The sequence below is a fragment of the Idiotropiscis lumnitzeri genome, chromosome 18, assembly GCF_059441095.1.
Source record: "Idiotropiscis lumnitzeri isolate Australia: NSW breed Sydney's pygmy pipehorse chromosome 18, RoL_Ilum_1.0, whole genome shotgun sequence".
In the NCBI taxonomy this organism is placed as follows: Eukaryota; Metazoa; Chordata; class Actinopteri; order Syngnathiformes; family Syngnathidae; genus Idiotropiscis; species Idiotropiscis lumnitzeri.
In genome coordinates, this window is record NC_142408.1 from 8098119 (window position 1) to 8115466 (window position 17348).

Here is a 17348-nt window from a genome sequence, read left to right on the forward strand (position 1 = left end):
TTCCTTGACACCAATTACCACTTTTCGACCTGGGGTTTTTGGTCCTATATACGGGGGGGGTGACCTTAATAAGTGACCTTGTGAATAATGAAATAATGAACGGAAAAAATCGTCAGGAGTTTGCTGGAAATTTTTGTTTGTGTTGTATTGCAACTTCGATCCTCAAGAGGCAGTAGTGAGACCCTGTAGTGCTTCATAACAGCAGTTTTCCTTTGTGTCAGTCTATTAAAAAAAACAAACAGCTACGGAAGTGTGAACCTGCCAATGTGGAGTTCACAATACGGGGAAAATGCTGTTTTTAGCATTGAGCCTACAAGTACATTTAAGCGCATTTGCAAATAAGTTCAAATGTATTTGCCAGGCAAAAAGGTCTCTCCACATTGGCATTTCTGTAAAAAGCTGCTTTTAGCCAAAACAAAAAATCTTTTCGTCGGAGGACAAATTGACTCTACTCCAAGTCAGGTGTTTACTAAACAAGACACACACTATGCTGCAACAAAATTTGAAATATTTATTCCATAATAGACCTCATTTAGAAATGGTCAACCATTCAACAAAAATGTACACAATGACGTACATATTTTTCCAGGATGTACTGACAGGAGTTGAAATATCAATAGCTACATGCATTGGGCTGTTCCTGTCCAGTTCACAAAACAGCAAGAAGCTCTCCGATGACTCAAGACAACTTGAAACGCTCACGTACGAACATAAGCAACCCCCGCCCCCCTCCAACGCACCTCATCAACTGCGTCGTTGCGGTGTCACATCGACAGTCAAAAGATCATTAAAACATCCAGAGCTGATTTGCTTCATGTTTGAATGTTACTTTTTAGTGGACTGGTTGCACAATTCCATCGATTAAAAATAACACTTTAAAAATTGTATTGGTGACCAATATTAATTATTGAATGTACTGTACGAGCATTTAGTAATGTCACATTTTCTCTTGAAATTTAATTTGGGTCCCCACTTCAATGGGCATTTCCAAGTTTGGAACACACACCTGTGAATATACTTGTAGGAGAAACAAATAACCTTCAACGAGAAACCCGAAAATAAAATTATCTTGATTAAGGTCGCAGAGTCCAAACTGTCAATGAATATTATGAGCAGGGATTATGACGAAGTACAAAACCACGTGATACGTGGGGACAGCAGTAAGGAAATAGGAACGCGACTTGCACTCTACATGGCCGTAGATCTATGCATAGAGTGCTAAACAATCACTGGAGGTAAATCGAAACACTGTCACAACTCAACACTTCTTTTTCCGAGTGTGTGTAGATTACAGATGATTAGCACGCAAATGCGCGCTCACACACACCCACCCGCACACGCGCACACGCACACATTTCTTTTATGGCAGTTTAATTCTCGTCAGTTGACACAGCACCAGCCAAAAGAGGATTTTCACATGTGACTGGGAGGAAACCCATCTGGTCATCTGTTTCACAATAAAAAATAAAAAAAAAATCCATAAGGCAGCATAGAACAAAAATAAAATTCCGTGCAGAGAATAAAATACGGTAAACATTGGCTATTGGTTCATTTGGGTTTAATAAAAAAACGTAAGACAACATTAGCTGTAGTGGTGAACTGGTCTTGTCTCCCTTTCACATCCTGCTGATAATAAACTGCAGAACGGATGTGAACTGTGATTGTTTGCAACTAAAAAAAACAAAACAAAAAAAAAAACACTTGACTGTAATTCTGTGACTCCGTTCTGACAAGTTGTAGTTAAATTCTTCCCCTTGTTGCATTCATGACTCAACGGCCGAGTTCAGCCCTCTATTCGAGAGTTTTTTTTTTTTCCCCTAAATTGTCCTTTTAGGGATGTTAAATGTTCTTTACTGGCTGATGTTGAGGTTCAAAGCAGTCTTTGAAAGGCACCGAACTGTACATTGGCGTTTTGTGTGGGCTGCACATGGACACATGCATGCATGAGAAGCCAAGCCAGTCAACAAAGTCTTTTCCCTCCACTGGAGTCAACCCACAAGGCATCACCATGACAACTAAGGCAAAATCTGTCAATGTGAAAAGAAAAAGAGCATCTGTTTTTTGTTTTGTTTTACTCTCTCTCACCTTATTTTAGTTTTTTTTGCAGATTCTCTGCTGTTGCTAAATCCCCTCGGTAACCATAGTCATGATAATAATCTCTATTCAATAAATTATCTATACTGTACAATTATTTCACCTCGCAGAGGTCCGCAAGTTCTTTTTTTTTTTTTCCAGAGTAAAGCTATCCACAGTCCATTAAAGATCACACAGAGGCCAACACACAGCAGGTGACGGCTCCTCTCCTCTCTTATATGTACAGTAATGAAAGTGTGAATCCTGGACGCGGTGGCGAGGTGCTTGCGATCCAGCAGAAGCATCAACAACAACAACAACTTTCCTGGAGAGAGTGCGGCGTTTTCCTCTGAGATCAGCACATCCATAAAAGATGCTTCCTGATTTTTTATTTTCATTATTTTTTTTTAAAGAGTGCCAGGTGGGCAACATCCAGCGTTTACTGGACGCCTTCTTCATCCACATAGGTTGAGGGAAACCATCCAATCTGAAAAACAAAAACAAACAAAAAAAAAATAATAAAAATAATTTATATTCAAATTCTGTCGGACAAGAAATCTGAGAATCTTCTTGATAAACAAAAATGGTTAATGCATTATAATTTCTAAAAGAACCAACGACTTCATTAAAATTGCAGTATGGATTCATCAGAAAGTAGCCGCCCGTGCGCTTATATGACGGCAGAAGGATATTTGCATTATTTTCTTATCACCGCATGCTCAGACGGAACAGCCTCATCCATCTTCCTTTAAGGCTTCACACGGAGCTCTACTTGAGCTGTTGCTAAGCAACAAAAGTTTTCCTACTTGTTGCGTGAGTGAAGTGAATATTGAACACTTAACGTGGGTGCTCAAAAAAAGCAGCACAAAAATGTCGCTATCATTATTTAGTCGTGCTTGTTTCACGGAAATTTAACTCCGAATGAATGAATGATAAAATTGTGAGTGAGTGAGCGTGTAGCGCGAATTATAGCTAATGGCTAAAGCTGCTAATAAAATAATTTTCCAAATGTGTGAACTGTACAAACTGGAAATTGAGTCATTGTTATTCCCCACAAAGCAGTCTTTGGTTTTGAATGAGAGCAATGAAAAAAGATGGCCACATTTACCGAGGACAAATGTTTGATGAATATGTTGTAAAATGGGCCTTCATTTGTATAGCGCTTTTCTACCTTCGGTATTCAAAGGACCTAAACACTGTCTCCTCATTTTATGCGCTAAAGACAGCATCGGGAGCAAATGCGGGGTCACGATGCTGCTCAAGGACACTTGGACATGGTCACAAGGGTTGAGGATAGAACCTCCACTTAGCCACCCGAACCATATTGCCTTTCGTAGCCGTTCTTTTAAATGTTCTGGTCGAGCAAGAACGGGATCAACTTTATTGATACTCTGATATCGTTTGTCAGCGTTGGTCTTAATTTGCACTAACATTAGCAACAATTTCCTGCAGTTTTTTATGGAAATGAATTTAGTGATGATGCTGTAGTCAAAGCAGAAATAAAAGTGTCCCACAAGTGTGTATCCTAAGTCATTTAATACAATACAAATAGCTAGAATAAGCATTTACAATCCCGATGTCGTTGCTAGATAAGCTAACAGTTAGCATAGCTTCTTCTATTTCTGGAGGTAGCACAATGCAGAAAATGTTACAGTGATTCAAATGTTTTTTTTTTGTTCAATTAAAATGGAGAACAACACATTTAGTACAGTTCGGTTATATTTAACTTTTAAGTGCAATACACTTGATCATGTAATCCTTTTGAAGTGTTGGTTTTTATGTATTTATTTTGGAACTAATTAGATTTAAACTGTATCTGAAAAAAAATATGATTGGTCATTTTTGTACATTTTTTTATTTTTCTATATTTAAATTCAAGGGTAATGTTCGAACAAGTGACGGGAAAATTAAGCTTCACGAAGCACTTGTGATGTGGTTCTTGATTTAAAGATCATGGCGAGTGCAATGAGAATTGATCACATTTCTACTGCACCTTTAAACCAAGGGTGCCATCTAGAGGAGTCGAAATGTATCACAAGTGCTTCATGAAGGTTCATTTTCCCATCACTAGTCCAAGTTTGTTATTAATGATACATGGGCTCATAATATTGTTAAACATACTTTTTGTTCGGGAAATAAAACAATCTATGCCTTGTTTTGATAAACATTTGCACCAACTGCACTGTGTTTTATTATAAGTTATAATTGGCGGAACTATCTGAATGCTTTTTTTTTTTTTTTTTTTTTTTAAACTTGACGTTAAGAAAGTGTCTGGTTGTATTTACTGTATATGAAAATTCTAAAGAATATTGTGATCTAAACAGCCAGCTACATTACAAACACTTGCAGATTTATTGATTTATAAACAATTCATAGACCAGTGACTTAAAAAGGTAAACGCAGTGACAGTGTAACGTCTGACGTTTTCTCACCCGTCCGTTGGCCTCGCCCTTCCACCATCCTTGGTCCCCGCCGATCTTGCTGTATATTTTGACGACGTCTCCTTCCCGCAGTGACAGTTCTCTCATGTCTCTCGCCGCAAAGTTATACCTGGCCACCGCTGTACTCACAACGCGAGGCGTAAACACTGAAAATGTCACAGAGGTAAAATGGAGTTCAATTTATTCCTACGCGACACTTCACCTCCTGAGGGGAATTTGAAATGAGCATGCTAAGTTCCGAGTTATTAATCATGAATTTTAACGATGACCATCTCTGGCTCACAGGTGACAGTTCATACATGCACGTGAAGGTAATAATTAGTGTTGAAATGAGTGGCAAAAAAAAAAAAAAAGTTCCGTGTTCAGTGTGACCCAATGTAGGCAAACAATAAATGGTTTCATTTCACGAGAGGAAATTGGTTTTCTTTCCATGATTTAATGAGGGAATATTACCCAGCCAAGACTGATGATGAGTCTCATTAATAAAATGAACCAAGCATAGCAGAAGTAATATGTTCCAGGTCAACGTGGCAAGCGACAACCTCAAGTAAGATAAAAGGAGCGAGAGTTAGAAATAAGCCGGTACCTGACCAAAAAGGAGCCGAGCTCTGAGAGGAGAAGTTCAGGCCCTGAGGACTGAGGAAGGAGAAGTTGTAGGAGGCGCAGGTGGCTGCTAGGAGGAGGAAAGAAAGGGGAACAAAACAAACAAAAAAAACAAGGAAATAAAGCGCATGCAGAGCTGGAGGCAAAAAAAGAAGCCAGAAAACGTTTTTTTTTTTTTTTTGTTTGTTACGTAAATCAATTTGTACTGACCCAAAAAAAACATGTTGATGAGACAGCGAAAAAAAGTGTTTTCGATTTTTTTAAAATAACACACAGGCATGAGTGGTAACAGGCACGTGTGACTTGTAATCCATTCTTGCGAGATTTGTCGCCAAATAAAATCTCACACGTGCGAGTGAGCACAAAAGTAACTCGGATGAGGTGCAGGTGTGCATTACTGAGACAATTGTTCCATCCTTCTCATACGTCTCAAGTTCAAAGCTGACGTCAATCAAATCTACTGTAACAGAACAGCGCAGGGCAACTAACGGCTAAATGTTTTTTTTTCCATCCACTTGACCAGTAGAACTTGTTTTTGAAACAAGGTGTTGACCTCCTGTGTTGTTCTTGAGTGCTACTTAACCAAGAAATGGCGACGTCATCCAAATAAGCAGTTGCTCCGACTTGATCAGAAGCGGCAGAACGCTTACCTGGCGAGCGGGAGCTGGTCCGCGTTAACGAGCGCTCCCTCGCCTTGTAGGGATATCGCAACGTGGTATCGAGCAGCTTGAAACTCTCTTTGAGCGAATGCGACTGATAATATTCCACCAGTTCCTGTTAAGCAGCACAGAAAAGCAACATTTCATTCGATTCATCTCAGCTCGTTGTCCTTAAGGGTATCATTTATTTTTGCTATTTACCAAAAGGCTCTCAAACTTCTTGGCCTCGGTGATGTGAATCCAGCTGTCTTTCTCAATGACTTTAATGTGTTTCACTTCGTCGTTAAATCTGTCAAACGAAACGACACCTGTTCTGACTGAGCCAACGACTTGATCATCACTGTGTTACTTTGTGATTAAAAAACAGCTTTAACGTGAGCCGTTAAAATGGTCTGAAACCGTAGTTGATGAACAGCATTTCTTTGGCAATCCCCCCCCCCCCCCTGTATGAAGTAAAACTCACTTGATGCTGATGGCAAACCTCTCTGCTTCAGCCGTCCGCTCTCTGATGAGGTAGGTCCCGCTGCTGTGGGATTTTAAGAGGTTGTCAGCCTGCTGGCGCTCCATGTTTCCTGCAAACCTGTCAAAGAGGGGGAGAGAATGAACAGCGGCGTAATTTCATGTAACGACTTGGTAATAACAGCTACATCAAGCAGTCATGGAAGTACCATATTTATCGTACTATGAGGCACACTTAAAATGGTTTAATTTTCTCAAAAATCGACAGTGAGCCTGTGTGGGTGTTGAATGGAAGTGGAATGACGTTTGACTTTCTTGCTGTACTGGTTTGTTTCCCTTAATATGCAGTAATGCGCCTTATAAAGCGGTGGACCTTCTAACTCTTATAGAATTAGAATTAGAATTAGAAATCCCTTTATTGTATAACCTATATCTGTAAATTTGCCAAAATAGAAATGGCGCCTTATACTCAGGAAAATATGGTAATTCATCTTTGGACAGTAGTAGTGTCCAAATTATTCATCATTGCTTGCTAACATTAGCAGAGCTGACAATATAAACGGACAGAAGACGATGTGCACAGAGCAAAATTCATGTTTCACGGCCTACCAAGGATAGCCATAGTAGTCTGCATCCCTTGATGACTGCCTGCCGGATAACGACTGGAAGGGCTGCCACAAATAGAACACGTTAAAGTCGGCCAAAATGTAAGAGTTCACCTGTTGCTGAACAGGCGTCGAACTTACTTTTGGGTCCAGGTACGGTTTCACACAGGAACTGGGGAAGAAGCCATTCTTTTGCGTTTGTATCAACCTTCCCTGGAAGATGAGCAGCAATATTGAAATAGCCGAGTACAACTGCAATCTTCAAACAGAAATGTTGAACAACGTTCATACAAAGCCGACAAGATCAACCTAACTCCTCTCAGCCGTTTTAAATGTTGGCAGTTGTGCGCCAAGTCTCATTTAACACGAGTTGCAACATGATTGATTACAAAATTGAACGTAGCCACATTGCCAGTTACAGGGGGTGTGTACACTTGTGCAACCATGCTATCTCAGTTGTTTATGTCTACTTTTTTTTCTGTATAATTCTTTTTTTTTTTCATTTGAAATGTACGGGTTCATAATTCACATGAAAGGTAGAAATTATTTATCTTTGTCTCATTCTTTACATCACAAAAAGGAATGTGAAGCCCTTTTCTATTCACTGTTACACCACGCTGTGCCTCGGTGACAAAGAGGTAAGCATCTGCTTTACCTCCCACCACGCGGTGTCAGGATCCCCCTTCAGCAGCTCAATGTAGTCTCCCGTTTGAAAGGACAAAGCTGCCTTTCCCGGCGGTGCTGGCGTACCGTGGTAGTTTCTCACCGCTACCATCTTGGGACCTGAAAATGCACCAAGCATGCGTGTTTTTTTATTTTTTTTTATGGAATTATATCGAGAACATCCACATAGAACCAGAATAGAGAGGTCATGCTTGAGCATATTGAGGAAATAGCTCTCTCCACAAGATGGCAGTAAAGAGCTACGCTTCTACAGCAGTCTGCTTTTTATTGTTTCATGAGGATGCACGTGCAGTAAGTGCACTTACCAGAGGACATTCCAGGTTCCTGCAAATGATAAACGAAAGAGATGATCAACAAGATAATTACTTACGGGACTTTATGTGTAATTTCCAATACACTTTATAGTTCCATCTACTCACCAAGTCAAGAGGATCTGAAATGAAAGACAAAAAATGGAGAGGGAAGTCAGAGAGCATGATTTAAAAAAAAAAAACTGAAAGGCCAAACAGATGACGCTTAAACAATTTAAGTGTTGCTTGCACGGTGTAAACGATAACAAAAGGAGGTGCCGATTTTCAAAAGAAAAACGCACACATACTGATTTTGCAGATGGTGATCACTTCCAGACACTCTTTGTGAGCTCCCGTTCCACACCGAGAGCAGAAGTAACCCTGATAGAAGATGCCCCTAATGGATACACAAACAAACAAATCACTTTTTCCTACATGCAACAACAATCGCCCCGCGGGGGTAAACCAAGTTTTCCGAATGGGAATAGACACGGATGCGTGTTTATACTAAAACTGTTGTGACACATTCTCTTTTCCGTGTGATTATCCCTAAAATATATATTTTCGATAAAATGCTGCTATTCATCACTCACATTCATCACACACCGTCATCTTGAGTCGTGATTGTCATAAATCACAAGCAGACCGGTGGGGACACAGAGTTAATTAGCATGTAGCAGGGAGTGACAATACTGGCCTGAGCCTTTCCCACTGGCTGGGAATTTAGGTCAGGCCAGCCATGAAATTTGTGGGTCAATACACAAAGTGGAGTTTAGCCAAGACAACTCTGCTCAGTCTGCTGTGACCGAGGCACACGCGGTGATGCCATGACACGGGTTATCCTCCTCTCTGATGGTTCTGCACTCTTACATAAATGAGAGCGGCGTTTGTCTCAAATTCAAACTGTCAGCCACATTGAAACATGTCACGGATCGCTTCATTTCCCCAAATTGTCGAGAGTGGATATAAGAAGTTGATTTCACATCTGGCTTTAGCTCATGGAAATTTGATGACGGGCAAAAAAAAACAAGAAAACTGTCTTAACGTAATGTGAATGACATGAATTTTTTACATCAATTAATTATTTGTGGACTAATTTTATTCTTTGTTACTAACGTGGTATTACAGAAGCACATCACATATTTCTTCTTTTCTTTTTAATCATTCTTATTTGACAAGAATTATAGTTGTCTTCACTTTGCTGACAGTGGAGCAATATCAGGAGGTACTCTGCTTTGACTTCAGGGACGTTAAACGACAAAGGCGGAGGACGCCGTCGTCATTCGTTTGGATTGCGTGGCTGCGTTCGCTGGTACTTGTTACCTCAGTAGCATCTTGCAGGCTCGGCAGTTGGTGTTCTTATCAAATGTGTGCATTTGGAAGTTGTGCTGGTTCGCTGTCGCCCTCTCCGGTTTGATGTTGGACCTGCATGAACAAGAACCAATTAACAGAAACCTGACGTATAAGATGATAGGCACAAACTGGATCTGTGACCTTTGGCACATTTTAAACTCAAACTCACATGGCCATTTCAAACTGTTCCATCCACTTTCGCTTTGTATCTTCTGTTTTACAAAAGAACTGGAAGCCCTGCTTCCCTTGCAGGTGGATCAGGTAGAAGCCATAAGACCACTGGGAACAAAACGTGAGCAAGCGGCACAAGGCAATGATGTCAACTGATCCGAAGGAGAGATTAAAGAAGACTTTTAGCAATGCATTTAAGTTTGGGCGCTCCATTTATTTTTCTTATGACTAAGTGATGTTGTACATGCTTTAGCAACACTCGTCTATAAAAGCCATTATGAGTAAGGTGCGTGCATTTGCCACATGACGCCCCAAAAAAAAAAAAAAAAAAAACACCAGCACTGCTGTCAGAACTAGGCTATCATGAGAAGATGAGTTCAACAAAAGAGTCACTTGAGCTTACCATTTTTCCACTTGACTGGTAAGCATGCAAAAAGAAAGACACCATAAAAAGACCCAGTTACACATGCAAAATGGACAAACATGCAGATTGAAAACAAAAAACAAGCCATGTTAGGCTCTACTTTACATTTGTATGAACAATGACCATCGTTGCATTGACATGATTTCTCGAGCATGGATGAGCACAACTAGCGTGTCAAAGCCTGTTTATGTTCTACACATGAGATTGTCGTCAGACGTTATAACGGCAAAAGCCCTCCTGTATACCGCTGGCTGTTCTATCAGCTGGCACAAGAAAAAGTTCCGTTTGTAAATTTGACCTCTTACCTTCTTCACGTCTCTGTTGTTCATGGGGTCATCGGACATTTTATACGACTGCAGTTCAATAATCTCTTTGAGCTCATAGCTATAACCTTTCCTCTTGCAGACAATCACGACTTTATCAAACAGGAATATATACCTGCAAAGACACGTTACGGCACAGAGTGGATCTTGCGTCATTCGTTCAATTTATCGATTGTCTTATTAACTTTCTTTTGGCATCGCTGAGACTCACCGGTCCTGTTTGGTACGGTTGACGATGGAGCAGACCTTAAGCTCTCCGTCTATCTTTGGCCTCCCATATTCCTCCAGCTTCACCTGCTGCTTGGGTCATACACACAGTCAGGGTCAATTCACTGATTGCTAGAACTAATGAGAGAATATAAATAATTCAGAAGCACATGAGGCTCACAGAGAATCCAAATAGACGTAGAAAAAATGATGGGATAGATTACATCGCCATCCTGGTATAGAGTCAAGTATAATAAACAGTACAGCAATACAGTGGAATTGAAATTGAAATTTTCTTTAGCTTATAAATTTGACGGATGGCTCGTTTCACCAAAAATCAGCTGCTGTGTGTTCAACTATTGATCAGTCGATTTTAAACGGGGTCTTGGTAACAAAAGAATGCCTTGTAAAGGTTAAGACAATTCGCAATGTTGGTATTTTTAGCAAAAAAAAAATAAAATAAAAATTAGCTGACGCACGTGATTTGCTTTCGCGGGCCATATGAAATGATGTAGCGGGCCGGATCTGGCCCCCGGGCCGAGAGTTTGACACCAGTGCTTTTGCACAATAAAAGTTGGTTAAAATGTTGCCTGCTCAGTTGCACTTTTAAAAGATTCATGATAAAAAATACTTTGACAGATTATTCTCAATTTACATTGTGTTGCTAAAAAAAATTAAAATAGTTTTGTGTTCAACCTTTAAAAAGGGCACGTGACGGAAAATTTTTGAATTCCCAATACCAAATCATTTCTTTTGTTTTCCACAAATTTATGAAAATGTGTCTGTGATTGAGCCGGACTGCGCCTTTTTAAAATAAAAATAAAGTGATGATCAGTAATCAGATTTCCTGCATTGAAGACCAAGCGAAAATACTTACAAGATTCTCTATCGAACTTTGGAATTCACTTATTTTCTTCAGTGTCTCGTTGTCTCGCTTGACCTCATTGATGTACATGGCCAAGTCCTGAAAGCGCCCAAAAAAAGTCAATTTCTGATTTAAAATCAATTACACATATTTGAAATACAGACCTGCATCGCCTCCAGCGCCTCCTTCAGTTGTTGCCTCTCTGGCCGGTCCGTCGAGTGACTCAAAAGTTCCTGTACAGACGGAATTGTGTTACGTTGTTAATATCGTTTTACGTGGAGGCTGAAATCAAAATCAGATTGGCCAATTATGGCAAGAGGGGTTTGCTGATAATGACGTATGTTTGCTTGTTAGTCCGATCTGATTACAGAACAGACACTGATATGGTAAGACAAGAACCAGACAACATACAGATTGAGTTGTAAGAAGACTCCAATTCTGAAATTGCAGTAATAAGAAAACCACGACTGCGGTTTCCCACAAACAAACATTGCACATCTTTATGATCAGCAATTGCTTTTCTTCTCTTCCACCGAGGGGGACGTAATTAAATGCTGCAATGATGTATGAAATGCCGTTGAGCTGCAATGAGATTTAGACCAATAAATCATTGCAAGTGGAAAAGGAGATGATGTGCGGCAGATTACACTTGTAGAAATTGAAGTATACAGTTAGTGACGTCATGAAGTCAAAGAAAAGGCATATCTCAATCGCAAATGTAAATAGGATCTTTTTCGATAGATTTATATATCAAGAAAAACCTACGCTCTCATGCAATCTCACGTGTTGTCTTGAAAATGTGGCTGTTAGACAGTGTGTTATAGCACCCTCTGTTGGTGAAGGTTTATCACTACAATCAGTTGACCAGTTACTTGTATGTAGTTGCGGGAGGAATCTGGATAAAAGGGCGGCTGACCACGATGTCATAGTCTGTCTTATGATTGATCTTTGAAGCAAGAAACATCACCGACAACTTCATATAAATGCATATATTTGAGCACATGCTCGGACAGCCGCTCATCAATTTGGTCCGTGTTTTCTGTTTATAAACTGATGACATCATCATGAGAGAGAATCCGTGCTGCAACCTACGCGCAACAACGATTTCTGACGTGTGCACGGCATGTGATGGAGGCGAGTTGCGTCAGTCACGTGACGCCTACTCGAGAGTATAAATAAAACCTGTAGACTACATTGTAAATAAAAAATATGAATTTTCTCAAGTTGTTTCATTTTGGTTCTGCAGTGTCTGGTATATGAGTCATTCCGCTTTAAATCAAACAAAAATGGCCCCTGACCTCCTGAATCCACTCTTCCCTCTTTGCTAAGTAATAAGCAGTGTCAAAGTGAATGACATTTTGGGTGCATGTCCCACTTGCACTAAGAAATTAAAAAAAAAAAAAAAAAAAAAAGAGTAAAGACAAGAGGGTCAAAAATCGAGAAACTACATAACCAAAATACAGGGCTGTTTCGGGCCACATTTTCAATTATGATGTGTTCAAAAAGGAACCTTCAGGACCAATGTCGTCGCAGTGAGTAAATAAAACGACTCAGACATCGTGAAAGGCTGCTTGAGGAGACTTTGTGCCGCATTCAGTCCATGAATGAACATAAAAATGTTGCCGGGATGAAATCTTTGCATCATCTGAACGTGTCCTGCGGCCGGACGCACTCTCTCGAGCACACGTACAATAAACTTGCGTGTAGAACACGCCCCATGGCCACGGCGCCTTCCTAAAAAGCGAGGAAGAGCGGTGAAATGGGCTGAGATTAATCTCATTAGTTCACGCTTGATTTGACCGGAGTGCCTTGCTGAAACTCAGGACTGCAGGGGTTCAATTCACACTGATAGAAAAGTCACAGAAGTGCCTGGATCTTCGAACAGCGAACACATCATCAACTCTAATGATCAACAGTTGAGATGTCAAGTCAACTCATGGGTGGAGGAAGTCACATGCTCTGCTTGTTTTTATGATTTGCTTTCATTTTGGTTTATTTTCATTTCTTTTATCAAATACAAACTCCACGCTGGCAGACCTCCATGTGTGCGTCACACCTAATGCCCGTGCAAATGTTTGCTATTTGTTCGAATACAAAACTAAAAGCCCAAACGTGAAGAGTGAATTTCTGGGAATCATTGACACTCACCTAAAAATCCATTATAATGCTAAGAAAGGTTGGGTCAAAAAAGGACCGATTCACTAGTTGGGTGAATTTGACCCAAAGCTCTGAGTAGTTTTGCACATAACAACCCCAAAATGGGTCGTTTCTGATAAAACAACCCCAAACAATTAGGTTGCTTTGTTGCCGTTGGGTCAAATTGACCCAAGTAGTGGCTTGGTCCATTTTTGACCCAAAATGGGTTATTTTGACCCAACTGTTTTTAGACTGTTAAAAATAAACAGCGTACCCTCTCGTCTTATAATAGTGCGTGAGGCAAATATTGAACTTTTGTTATTGATTTTATTTATTTTTTTCAGATTACTCTCAAAGAAATCGCTCAGTCTACCAGTAAGCCTAACTGGATGAAATAACTAACCCAGCACTGGCTTCAAAAAGGACTGAGCAAATGTTGGGTTATTTATACCAGGTGCATTGGGTTGAGTATTTCACCCTGCACGTTAGGTGACGATTTTAATCCAACAAGTGGTTAAAAAATATATATAAATAAATAAATAACCCAAACCCTAAAGCCGAACCCCGCCCTAACCTGAACAATAACTAGGTTATATGTAATCTCAATCCAAATGATTGTGACTATTGCATAATCATCCAGCCCTGCTCCTGCTTACCTTTAGCAGTAAATGATATTTGAGTACCCGCTGCATGGGAACCACCAGAAGATCCTGCAGTTTGAATTTGCCTTCCTGCACTTTCATCGTACATTCCTGCAAAGCAACAACACACACAGCAGGCCTGATTATTGCACATTACCTGCAGCATGTTGTATTTCCGAGCCAATTAAGGGACACGCATTCTTGGTTAACAATTCATGGCGCTCGGTTGCCGCAGCAGCAATGTTTGCATATTTTGCGCGGCATTCCATTCGCAACAATGAGGTCAGTTTATTCTTTGGGCACACAACAGCACTTGCCGTGCCAGCTATTTGCGGCGCAAAGGCCGCCCGTGCATGCTAACTTGGAGGTTCCTTTGACAAGACCAAATGGCACGCTTCCAAAAGAAACAGTCAGCCTCACAGCGGTTTATGTGTCTCGCCGTGTTTTCCAGATTCCATAACTCTGCAGCAACAGGAGAGCTTTATTCCTCTTTAAACGACTTTATTGTGTAATGAGACTGAGAGACACATTTGTGTCACCATATAAAGCTTTTGAGAGTGAGTACAATGTTGCCAAGCCCTTTTTTTTTTTAAACTAACATTTGATGACTTTCTTAAAAACTCACCCATTTGCTGTTTTTGTGCTATATCTGAAATACACTTCAATGCAAGAAGATGGTGCCAAAATCCTGTCCAGTATAAAAGAAAGATTTTTTTTTCTTAATTGTCAGATTCTACAAGTGATTCAACATACAATATGCATAGCTACAAGTTAAAATTTTTCGATTGTATTTCATGTTTTGTGCACTTTATTTATAGCCAATCCTCCATCAAGCATCTCCAGTTGGTCCAAAATACTGCTGCTCGACTCTTGACTGGTACTCGTAAGAGGGAGCACGTAACTCCTATTCTGACGTCCCTTCACTGACTTATTTTTTTACCTCTCTGAGCTCCTCCACCCATACGCACCTGTGCAGTGCCTCAGGTCAGTGGAGCAGACGCTATTGGAGGTACCAAGGACTAAGCAAGGACTCTGAGGGGATCGAGCCTTTTTTTCTGTTGCCGCTGAGACTCATCTTAAAACTCATTTTTATTCTTTGGCTTTTGCCTCAGCATGAGACTTGCTTACTATTTTTGTGTTTTTTTACTGCTTTCATTATTAATCTGTTTTATTGGTTGTTCCATGTTCAGCACTTTGCATGCAGCGGTGGTCGTCGTAAAGTGCTTTATAAATAGAGTTGAGTTGTCTCCCACAGACAAAGGTTCTACTTCTGACGGCAAAGTACGTTGAATGTAAACATTTGATTGGGGCAGGGGGAGGTGATTACCTCTACTTTGATTTTCACATCCTCCCGTGTTGCTATTAGTTCATCCAGTGTCTTCTGGGCGTTCTCCATGTGGCTGCAGTACTGGCCGTAGATTAATAACCTGAGGAGACAAAATGACAATCCAGACACAATTACAATTTATAATTCATGCTGTGTATGATGCGAATGTTCCGATAAGAACGTAAAAGACATTTTCATCGTCAAGTTGAAGTTATAAAATAAACTTCACTTTCATCTGCAATCATGATAGATTCTTAAGTGTGTGATTTTGGCTCAAGTCGTTTGTAGCCTCGAAGGTCAGCTTCAGCTGAATCGAAAGTAAATTAAGTTTAGTTAGCAAATCAAAACCCTGGCAACGTTGGTACTTTTGTATGAGGTATTTTCAAGCCACTGGAGTCATGGAGGCTGTTTTTGCGTTGACATGCTAATTGGCATATTTATCAACAAGTATGTATTTATAATAGGAAAAATGTTCATCTGCTTGATCATTAAAAGAACATTGATGTATTTTGTTCAAAGATGTGTCGTCATTATCGTTATCAAGAGTGATATATTTTGTGAAAATTGTTTTTTTAAGTGTTCAAACTCAATCTACAGACACATAAACTAAACGGCAATGTAGCTACAGTCTTTGTTGTATTATATTGTACTTGACTTATTTGATTCAACAAGTTGTATATATTTCCAAATGGAAGGTTGAATCTGTCAGATTACCATCCTGAAAAGATGTCTATTTTATAACGTCAATTTATTTACTTTCCAAGAAGTACTACTACGGCTGAGCACATCTTTATAATTGCTACAAAATGTCAAATTACACACACACTGTGATATGGATTTTAATCAAATGTGGGAGTAATTTGAGATATGAGGTCAAATCGGATTAAAACCTGATGAATAATTAGCAATATTTAAAAAGAAAAAAAGAGTCAATCCTTACTTTTTAAATCAAAAGGAGGGATTAATATCTCTTTGTGGAAACACTCAAACAAAACAGACAGCCCGGAATAGGCTTTAAACCGATGATCGCAGCAGAGTAGTTAAGACAATGTGCTACACATTCATTTGAAGATTTATAACAAAATGTGAGAGGTGAGGCGAGGAGCAATTTAGCACAACGGCGAGCAGATGAATGACTATGTGAATAAATGTATTATCATTTGGATTGAATTGTGAATACCATGAATAAGTAATGACTACATTTGAATCCCAGGGCAATATTTGGAGGGGTCTCGCCAATAAAATGTAATGACTGAGGCCCAATAGAAGATGGTGCTTGATTTCGTTACTGCGCGGAGTCGCTCTCATTAGGATGCGAGGGAGAAAAATCAGTTCATTTCGAGCAGTGAGGATATGAAGGCCATGTTCATTAGATATCATAATGGAAACCAGACATAGATGTCGAGGTTCAACCACAGGGGAGCTCAATATCAGCCCTACGTGGGCGTTTCCCACAGCACGCGACACACATTCTTCTCGCTCACTCAGCCAAAAGTAGGCCGCCGGCAAGGATGGCAATGTGCCTGATCCAGTTGGCACCCCAGCATGGTAATCTAACACTTGAAACCTTCAAGTCGATGCGAGCCTCTCGAAGATCCGTGGCAGAATCGAGAGCAGTGCGACAACTGTGTGAGGCTACGGCAGGTTGAGTCACTACAGTCGCGAACTATGTTCAACTCGCAGTATTCCAATTTGAGCCATAATGAACGCTTTTGGCAATTGGTCCACTGTGTGGATTTGCACATTAATTGACAAATGTAATGTGGCGATTCAGTATGAAGTGCTGACTCCGTGAATGAAAATAGAATTGATGCACAAAACAAGTAGCCCGGCACTACTAGTCGTCATGGTGACAAAAACTGTGCTCAGCAATGGTTTATTATCGTTTTTTTTTTTTATTTGTTTTGAGCTGTTTTGTTAAATTCAGTTCGCTTTAACGTTTCTTTTTTTTATGCTTCCTTTTAGTTTAGTTTTAGTCTTAGTTTTAATTTCTTTTGGGGCATGCGTCAGTCTCATATCAGAAAGCAGCAACGGATTTGAGACATAACCCGCAAGCTAGCAAGGTACCACATTAGCGTTGGGCCAAT

The 17348-nt window shown here is 40.1% G+C and overlaps 1 protein-coding gene across 11 annotated transcripts in view; it reads right to left on the reverse strand.

Annotated features, from left to right (window-relative positions):
* Positions 1 to 497: 497 nt before the first annotated feature.
* Positions 498 to 17348, reverse strand: part of vav2 (vav guanine nucleotide exchange factor 2) — a 116765-nt gene continuing 99914 nt past the window's right edge. For 2 of the 11 annotated variants that reach the window (XM_088281035.1, XM_088281032.1), the window contains 21 exons: positions 15262 to 15361; positions 13950 to 14045; positions 11322 to 11390; positions 11170 to 11256; positions 10297 to 10385; positions 10068 to 10200; positions 9742 to 9756; positions 9337 to 9446; positions 9138 to 9239; positions 8123 to 8211; positions 7944 to 7957; positions 7830 to 7848; positions 7496 to 7623; positions 6982 to 7053; positions 6845 to 6906; positions 6240 to 6356; positions 5978 to 6065; positions 5768 to 5891; positions 5101 to 5187; positions 4506 to 4660; positions 498 to 2560 (listed from right to left, as the gene is read on the reverse strand). In XM_088281035.1, the coding sequence (XP_088137161.1) occupies positions 2513 to 2560; positions 4506 to 4660; positions 5101 to 5187; positions 5768 to 5891; positions 5978 to 6065; positions 6240 to 6356; positions 6845 to 6906; positions 6982 to 7053; positions 7496 to 7623; positions 7830 to 7848; positions 7944 to 7957; positions 8123 to 8211; positions 9138 to 9239; positions 9337 to 9446; positions 9742 to 9756; positions 10068 to 10200; positions 10297 to 10385; positions 11170 to 11256; positions 11322 to 11390; positions 13950 to 14045; positions 15262 to 15361 (1804 nt within the window). In that variant the 3' untranslated portion in view covers positions 498 to 2512. The remainder of the gene's footprint in view (positions 2561 to 4505; positions 4661 to 5100; positions 5188 to 5767; positions 5892 to 5977; positions 6066 to 6239; positions 6357 to 6844; positions 6907 to 6981; positions 7054 to 7495; positions 7624 to 7829; positions 7849 to 7943; positions 7958 to 8122; positions 8212 to 9137; positions 9240 to 9336; positions 9447 to 9741; positions 9757 to 10067; positions 10201 to 10296; positions 10386 to 11169; positions 11257 to 11321; positions 11391 to 13949; positions 14046 to 15261; positions 15362 to 17348) is intronic. The other 9 variants (XM_088281037.1, XM_088281038.1, XM_088281040.1 and 6 more) reach the window with 8 other exon arrangements.